This window comes from Salarias fasciatus, chromosome 7 (assembly GCF_902148845.1).
Source record: "Salarias fasciatus chromosome 7, fSalaFa1.1, whole genome shotgun sequence".
NCBI classification, from domain to species: Eukaryota; Metazoa; Chordata; class Actinopteri; order Blenniiformes; family Blenniidae; genus Salarias; species Salarias fasciatus.
The window spans coordinates 363,859-373,318 of NC_043751.1; the positions used below are offsets into that span (position 1 = coordinate 363,859).

Sequence of the window (9,460 nt, forward strand, 5' to 3'; positions counted from 1 at the left end):
CTGACCTGAAGCTCTCTGGAGGACCAGGCTCCTCCTCCACGGGTTCATCTGCTTCCATCCTGGCACAGAAACCAGTGAGAATATTTCATAAGATGCCAAAATGTCGCATTCCTTTGAGGGGAGTATGAAAAGCTGAAAAAGACGGATGGCAGCATGAAAACCGACACACCTCCACTCTCTCGCTTCCTCTGGGATTCATGGCCTCTTCCTTTCCAGTCTTGTTTGCTCTGATTGTTCCCAGCAGCTACAAGCAGATCATTCCCTCAAACAAAAGCACTTCTCCATCCACCTTCAGGAGGACCGCTGCTGGCCTCCATCTGCTCCCACTCAGAACCTCCCTCCGGGTATCAAACCCATCCAGTCAGGTCCGCCGGCACAGGGACTGGGTAGACATTTGGATAAAAGGTGAAAATACCTTCAGGTCCAGTTGACCCGACTCAGATCTGAGGAGCCTCCGACCTGGAGAACATGCACAGACTCCTCCCTGGAAACCGACGTCCTCCTAATTAGTCCCTCATTATCTTAATAGTGGGAAGAATTCTGGCTTCATACACTCTGTTTTTCACTGAGCTTCTCTGGGCTGTAAATTTCCATTCAGGAAGGTTTTTCTTCTTGTTCTTGACTTGTTCCCAAATCCGTTCAGATTGTGAATGTCTGGGTAAAGAAAGATCCCCAAAACAACAACGGAGACGACTGAAGAACAAAGAAAAGATGTTTGGAAGAGAATGTGGAGATTTTCTAATGAGTCCAAGTCTCATATCAGTGGCACCATTCACCAGTAACACTCATTACTCCTGATTTTATTCTGCATTTATTGGGACAGAAATTACAGCCTGAAACAGTGTTGAAGCCATAAACCTGCAGCGATGAGTGAGATTTTAAGACGCGTCGCAGACGGACGTTGAGGAAGAGGGATCTCCTGCGAAGCTGCTGAGCTTTCACTCTTCACTCAGTCATTTGTCTTCAGGGTATCAAAAACCCATAAATCAGTCCAGACCTGCGGCTCCTGCTTCAGATTTACAGCTGAGGCTCCTTTCATCTCACACGTCTCATCCTAACTCAGAAAAACTAATAAAAACTCCAAAATATCACCTGTCAAACAGACTCATCAGCCATGTTTTAAGCCTGATCTCTTTTATTCCAACCCAGAATTTAGCAGATTGTAATTATAAACTGAAGGAATTCTTTTTTGTTTTTGAGAAATTTGAAACTATAGAATAATATAACAGTAGTTTAAAATTATTAGTGCTCTATTGTAGCATTCAAACTCACTTTTAGGGTTTCCTCTTTAATTACCTCAGCCAGGAGGTTATGTAATCACATTGGTTTGTTGGTTTGTTTGCAAGATCTGCGCTGTCTGAGTGCCAAATTCTAGTTTTTTTTTAAAATCCAGTGCAGGTTCTGGTTCCGGTTGTGGTTGTGGTTCTGCTGAGACATGGATGAGACCGGGTACTCAGAGTCACTCCAGATCCATCAACGAGGATTGGATCAGTTACATTTGTTTTCAGCAGTTTTCAACTCATTTTGCTCGTGGTTTGGAAAAGCCTCCTTATGAATTGGGTTTGTTTGATTCTGTTTTTCAGATTGTCATCTCAACATGATCGGAGCTGAGCATCACGTCACATCAGCGGTGGTCACCATGCTGGTCCTGCTGAGCCTGAGTCGAGCCTTACCCAGAACAGACCCCCCCCTCCTTCCCGATCGTCACTTCCTGTTCATGTGGAATGCTCCGACCGAGCTCTGCGAGATCCGCTTCGGCATGCCTCTTGATCTGTCCCACTTCGACCTGGTGAGCAGCACCCTGAAAACCGCCACAGACCAGAGTATCTCCATATTTTACACCGATCGCTTTGGCATCTTCCCGTACGTGGATGAGGAGACCGGGGAAATGTACGACGAGGGTCTGCCTCAGCTCATAGACATGGAGGAGCACCACGAGGAGGCCGAGGAAGACATCGAGTACTACATCCCCAACAAAAACAGTCCGGGCCTGGCAGTGCTGGACTTTGAGGAGTGGCGGCCGCAGTGGATTCGAAACTGGGGGAGTAAAGACATCTACCGACAGATCTCCATAGAAACGGTCAAGATGAAGAACGCGTCGCTGTCAGATGACGAGGCAGAAGACCGAGCCAAGGCCTCGTTTGAACGTGCAGCCAGGAAGTACTTCGTCAGATCCATCCGGGTGGGGAAGAGGCTGAGGCCCAACAGGCTCTGGGGTTACTACTTATACCCCGACTGCTACAACTACGACTACAACCAGGACATGGAGGGCTTCACCGGCCAGTGTCCAGACATCGAGAAGTCCAGGAACGAGGAACTGCTGTGGCTCTGGAAAGAGTCCACCGCACTCTATCCATCCATCTACCTGGAGCTGGTTCTCAGAGACTCCCAGCAGGCCAGACTGTACGTCCGACATCGCATCCAAGAGGCTGTTCGGGTGTCAACCCTCCCCAACAGCTCCTACTCCATCCCCTTCTACGCCTACATCAGACCGGTGTACAAGGACAGAGTGAACGTCTACATGTCAGAGGTCAGTTCAGGAAATCTGTCTTGTCTTTGGTCTTTTCCGTCAGACTGAGCAGCTCGCTTCCTCCATCTACTGGTCACGTCTGTTCGTAACAGGTCTGTTTTTGTGGTTGTCATGTGTCTGGCTGGCGGAGAGCAGTTTGATCTGGTCAACACGATTGGAGAAGCTGCTGCTCTCGGGGCGGCCGGCGTGGTTTCCTGGGGAGACATGGACGTCACCGACACAGAGGTACGGCACGAGATCAGCCCGGGGCGTCGGTATCGAGATGAACTTCGGTCAGACTCACATTACAACGTGGACTCACTCACAGATCTCCCCCCTGCAGGACTCGTGCTTCGATGCTCGAAGCCACCTGGAGAACGTCATGAACCCGTACATCCTGAACGTCTCCACGGCGGCCGGCCTCTGCAGCCGGGCGCTGTGCCAGGGTCGAGGCCGCTGTGTGAGGAAGCAGTGGGATGAGGACGTCTACCTTCACCTGGACCCTCACCGCTACCAGATCCTGAGGCGGCGCCGCGGCGGCCCGCTGAGCGTGAGCGGCAGCCTGTCGCAGGCCGACGTCTTCTGGTTCGACCAACACTTTGACTGCATGTGTTACAGCGGCGAGCCGTGCAGATCGCCCTACAGCTTCAACATCATCGAGGAGTTTGTAGTGAACACGAGGAATGGAAGCGCCGAGAGGACGAATCGTCTGCTGCTGCTGGTCACTCTCATCTGTCTGATGTACATCTGGACGTCAACATAACAGAGTTCACGCCTCTGCTGTTACTGCTTTATTTTGGGAAAGTTATTTTTTATTTGATTTTCTAATAAAGATGATTCCTCTCTGTCCCTTCGCCACAAACTGATTTGAATACTCCTTCCATCCATCCAACCATCCATCCATCCATCATTTTTTTTTCCAATATATTTTATTGATTTTTCACATAACAAATGACTATTGAACAAAGTCAATTAACACAATACCACACTTTCACACAGACATACACACACAGGGTCTCCAACACCATTCATATACCATAGTAAAGATAAGACAAATTAATAATAAAAGAAAAAAAAATAGTGAATTGTAAATAGGGATACACATCAGAACAATTAAAAGAAAGCAAAAGCATGATTAAAAGGTACTATATTACCCTATTTTCTTGATGTTATAAGGTTCATATACGGCTCCCACAGTTGTGTAAATTCCTTCATTTCACCTTTGGCAATGTATGTTAGTCTTTCCAGTTCTTTTATCCATATCTTTGCAGAAGGTGCATCCATACTCCTCCAGTTCAGAGCAATCGCTCTCCTGGCGTGGAACAGTCCAAAGTCCATTAGTTTTGTCCGAATCTTGTCTTGTGGGAAACCGACAGGATATATTCCCAGAATACAGAGTTTGGCACATAAAGGTATTTTAACCTTAAATATTTCAGACAAACAATTTAAAATATCATTCCAAAACTTCTGTATAACCGGGCATTCCCATAAACAGTGTGTAAGAGTTCCTTTATCAACTTGGCATTTGGTGCAAACATCTGGAATATTGTTTGAAATACGATGTAGTTTTTCGGGGGTCATATAAATCCTTGTTATCCATTTATATTGTAACAATTTGAGTCGTGTGTTTATTGTTTGTTTTTGGGCTTTTAAACATGTTTTATTCCATTCGGTTTCATCTATAACTTCATTTATGTCTTTCCTCCATGCATTTAGTCTGTCTATTGCAGATTCTTTTCAATGGCACATTATTAAATTGTAGAATTTGGATACCATACCTTTCTCTATTTTGTCCAAGATGATCTCTTCACTTGCTGATAATTTAGGAATATGCATCATATCACTTGTCTTTGATGATATAAAGCTCCTTAGTTGTAAATATTTAAAGAAATGTTTTGAGGAGAGTTGATATTTGTTACACAGATCTTGAAATGTAATTAATACTCCCTCTTCATACAGATCTTTAATCATACTAATGCCTTTCAGTTTCCATATTTTAAATCCTCCATCATTTTTGCCTGGAGTAAACAATTTAGTTGACTAAACAATTTATTCAAGTTATCGAAAAATGTTTGTGGTAATGGCAGGGGAATTGTTTGGAAGCAATAAAGGAATTTAGGTAAGATTGACATTTTTAGAATATGTATTCTTCCGATCATTGATATGGGTAAGTTTGACCAGCGATTTAGAGTGTCTGTAACTTCATCTACCAGGGGGTTATAGTTAATGGTAACAAGGTTATTTAGGTCCGTTGTGATTTTAATACCTAAGTACTTAAAATTATCCTTGGCAATAGTAAAATCTGTGTGTACAGGGGGTCTCTCTCTTTCCTCTTTGTTCAGAAACATGAGCACTGATTTCTCATTATTAATTTTATAGCCCGAGAATCCACCAAAGTCTTTAATTGTATTCATCAAGTTGGGAATTGTGTTCTTTAAATCTGTAAGGAAGAATATAATATCATCAGCAAATAATGAAATGAGGTGGATTTTACTTCCAACCTTGATGCCCGATATGTTTTGATGATTTCTCACAGCCAAAGCCAATGGTTCCAGTGCTAGTTGATCGTTGTAGGTTAAAGGGTTTTGAAATATTATTATTGGTTAAAATTTGACCTGTAGGACTTGTATATAACAGATTAATCCACTGAGTGAATGTTTCTCCCAAACCATATCTTGGAAGCAGCCTCATAAGATAGCTCCATTCTATCCTATCAAAAGCCTGACAGGCATCTACAGCTAGCATTGCAGTGTCTTTTGTCTCCTCTTTTGCATGTAGGAAGTTTAATACTCGTCTAATATTATGGTAACCTTGTCTGTTTTTAATAAACCCTCGTTGATCTTCGTTTACTAATTTCGGCATATGTTTCTCTAATCTTGTGGACAATATTTTGCACAGTATTTTCATATCGCATCCCATGAGACTGATTCCTCTGTATGAGGCACATTCTGTGGGTGTTTTATTTGGTTTTAAGATTAATGTAATAGTAGCCAATCTTAATGAGTCGGGGAGAATACCCAAATTAAAAGATTCTCTAAACATATTAAGAAGTGGTTGTATTAATTTATCTTTGAACATTTTATAAAATTCTACTGGTAGCCCATCTGGGCCAGGAGCTTTACCGCTATTCAATTGACCAATGGCTTCTTGTATATCCTTAGCAGTGAGTGGAGAGTCAAGTATTGTTCTATCCTCTTCTGAAAGCTTTGGGAATTTTAACTTGTTTAGGAACCTATTTTGGGCCTCTTCATTTGGATCGCATTCTGATTTGTATAAAATTTGATAAAAAGATCTAAAAGTTTCATTTATTTCTACTGGATCAGTGGTCAACTTACCTGCCGGTGTTTTTATACTAAAGATTGTTCTTTCAGCTTGTGGTTTTTTAATTCTCCAGGCCAGCAATTTACCTGGTTTTTCTCCTTGGTCATAGAATGCTTGCTTCATCCACATTAAGCTTTTAGCTATCTTATCTGTTGTCAATTTATCGTATTTGGTTCTCATAATTGTTAATTTCTGTATTTTTTCTAAATTATCATTGCTGTGACAAATTTCATTTTCTAGTATCTTAATTTGTTTTTCTAACATCATAATTTCTTGATTCTGTTTTTTGTTTAGAGTACTTGTGTAGCTGATAATTTCCCCTCTAATATAAGCTTTAAAAGCTTCCCAACGAATACTGGCCGAAGTTTCATCCTTGTTACAGTCAAAATATTCATCTATACACTTCTCAAGAAAGTCAATAAAAGCCGGGTCTTTTAATAAATGAGTTGGTAATCTCCATCGGTTTGGACATTTTTCCATCTTTCCTAATTGTATTTTTAAAGAGATAGGCGCATGATCACTCAACACAATGCCATTATACCAACACGTGTCTACCAGTGGCGATTGCTCTAAGACTGCAAGGGAAGCTCAACTTCCCCTAAAATGTAAAAAAATAAGTGGTCCAATATTTACTGTTGTGTGAACATTTCATTGACTAAATATGCGCTACAACACGTTCATCTTTTGTTCAGAATCGGCTACTTATCTCAAGTAATTGACTCGGCTTTTTTCTCACTCCTCCTCGCAGCGGCACGGCGCTTTAAACAGCCGGACGCTGAGCGTCCATGCGGAAGCGAGAGTGGGTTGTTCTGCTGCAGTGAAACTGGACGCTCATTGGATAAAATGCTGGGCTGGTCCCGCCCACGGACGCTCAGCGTCTCTGGGGGTCTATGGGGCAGTGGGCTGGCCTGGACGCTGAGCTTCTGTGTGGTGATTGGATGATCTGTGTGAAGCTTGATTGACAGCGAAATGAGCAAATCAGCGATCTTGAAGTAAAAAAAATGCACCAAAGTGCTTCTGAAGTTTTTCATTCTGTTGTTCTGAGTTGATTCGGAGGCTTTGCTGATCCCTGGAGACTTTGTGTTTGTGAAAAACGACTAGCGTTGTGTTTGGAGACTCGTTTCGGTCTCTCTGTAGTTTCTGTCCTCGACTAGCAGCTGTGGAGCTTCTCCCCTTCTCTCACACAGCTCCAGCCTCCAGCAGCTCCAGCTGCTCGCTAGCTGCACACAACGGCAGAAAATGTGAATGTTGTGGACCGGATTTTGGTGAAGCCATTTGATAGTCTTCCTTACGAAGAGAAAATTGGTGTTAAACTGCATAACAGATCAACTCCTAAGACTGAGCTGGTGCCGAAAGGTGGGGAAACGTAACAGGTCCTTTCAGCTGTCCTGGTCTGACCAGGTGAGCTGCTGACTGGAAGCGCTGTCACCAATAAAATGTACTGCTGGCCATGCCTCTGGATGAAACTATCTCAGGGAGGTGTTGTCTGGTCACAAGTGGGCTTTGAGGATCTGTCTAACTTTGACAGGGCATACAAAAGGCATGAAAGCTAATAGAATTTACATACAAAAAACAGATTACACATATTACAATGTATGCTGAAAATGAGCTTCCCCTCTTTGGAAGACCAGCAGCCGCCACTGGTGTCTACATATGCTATTAATTCTGTAGAGATTAAAAAATAATCAATACGAGAATGAGATTTATCAATGCTCGAGAAACATGAATATTGCCTGTTGTTCGGGTTATTAACTCTCCAAATATCCTGTAGTTTAAGGTCTCGAATGTATTCAATAAGTAATTTTCTGGTTTTACTATGAGTTTTATCTCTTCCAGAGGATCTATCTAGAGCTGGATCCAAGGTACAATTGAAGTCACCTCCTATAATATACAATCCTTCTAAATTAGACAGAGTCAAAAATAGTTTCTCAAAAAATGATGGTGAATCTTCATTTGGACCGTAGATATTTATGAAATTAATTTTTTGTGACAGAATATTGCCTTGAGCAATGATATACCTCCCACCTGGATCAATTATGAGTTTTGACTTTTGGAAAGGTATTGATTTGTGTATCAAGGTAACTACCCCCCTAGCGTGACTAGTAAAAGGAGCGTGAAACACCTGTCCTGGCCATCTTTTAGTTAAATTTTGTATGTCTGTTGCAGTCAAGTGAGATTCTTGTATAAATGCAATCTTAGATTTAAAATATTTTCACCTATTTAATACTTGTTTAAGTTTAATTAACTTCCTCATTCCCCTGACATTCCAACTTGTAATAATAGTTTTGAAATTGTGTCCTTTATTTGTTTTTTCCATTAATTTTAATTGTTCGATCCATGAAAATAAGCAAATTATTGTTACAATGGTGCAAATTTTGACCCTCACATACACACTCACATTCAACATCTAACATACCCAAAATGAACATTTGCACCTCACCTAGTGAAGTGCACTCCCCTCCCCTGAGAACACAAGGAGTTACCAGGATATTGATCCACAAAATTGGGGAGCAAACAATCAACATAACCTTTTAGCAATAACAGTATCCCTTAACCGTGTTTTAAATTATATCTATCTACCCTAAACGATAAATGTATCCTTTTGCCTAACTTAGTTGCCAACACAAAATTTAAAAACTATTATTAAGGCCCTTAATATTCCAAAAAAGAAACAGTATTTGCCATGTGTCTAAATAACTGACAGTTATAATAATAAAATCCCTGGAAAATGTAAACTCCAGCAGTGTATTGTTACCACATGTGAAGCTGCAGTTTTTCAGTACTTTATTCAGTCTTTCACGAGTTGAAATCTTTCTTCACTTCTCTATGGTTCGGTGCTCGCTGGAGCAGAGAGATTTTTGTAGAATTCTTCAGCCTGCTCTGGAGTTGCAAACAGATGAAACTTCCCGCCATGCAGAATCCTCAGCTTGCACGGGTGATACTGGAAACCCCGAAAGGCGTTAATGTCAATAAAGCGCTGGATCACCGGCTGGAATCCCTTCCGGACGCGCAGGGTTTCGGCTGAGAGGTCCTGCACAGACGTGACTCTGAGCCCATCATGTTTGATCTCCTTCTTCTTTGCTTCTTGATAGACCAGTTCCTTTTCCTGAAATTTCAGGAACCTTACCAGGACGGCTCTGTGTTGGTTTGGTCTGCTCGGGGCTGAAGTGCGATGAGCTCGCTCCAGAGTGAATGTGTGGTGTTGAGGCGGTAGCCCCAGCCATGTTGGTAGCATGTCAGCTATGAAATCAATCAGTGGTCGAGTCCCTTCTGCTTTCTCATGTAATCCAAATATTCTTAGATTCTTCCGTCTTCCTCTGTTTTCCAACTCATCTGTTTTGTTTTCCAGTTGAGTGATTCGTTTCAGAGCGGACTTCAGAGCCTCTGCGGTCTCCCCCTGGACTGTTTCAGTCTCGTCAATGCGCGCCTCCGCCTGCTCAATCCGGGCTTCGGCCTGTTCAATCCGCACCTTATTGTCCGTAACTTCTTGTTGACTTTACCCTCTAGTGTTGCAAGAGTGTCTGTCATACCCGTAAGTTTCTGATCGATGCCGTCAAGTCTTGTCCCAAAGTCCGACCGCAGTGATATGAGCTCGCACATTACTTCTTCCATGCTAACCATTTTAGCATT

The 9,460-nt window shown here is 42.5% G+C and overlaps 1 protein-coding gene across 1 annotated transcript; it reads left to right on the top strand.

The window, feature by feature from the left end:
* Nucleotides 1–1,599: 1,599 nt before the first annotated feature.
* LOC115391478 (hyaluronidase-5-like) lies at nucleotides 1,600–3,272 on the top strand. Its single transcript, XM_030095752.1, has 3 exons — nucleotides 1,600–2,530; nucleotides 2,666–2,755; nucleotides 2,853–3,272. Exons 1-3 carry the CDS (start codon nucleotides 1,640–1,642, stop codon nucleotides 3,270–3,272), a joined length of 1,401 nt encoding a protein of 466 aa, XP_029951612.1. The 5' UTR covers nucleotides 1,600–1,639.
* Nucleotides 3,273–9,460: the final 6,188 nt, after the last annotated feature.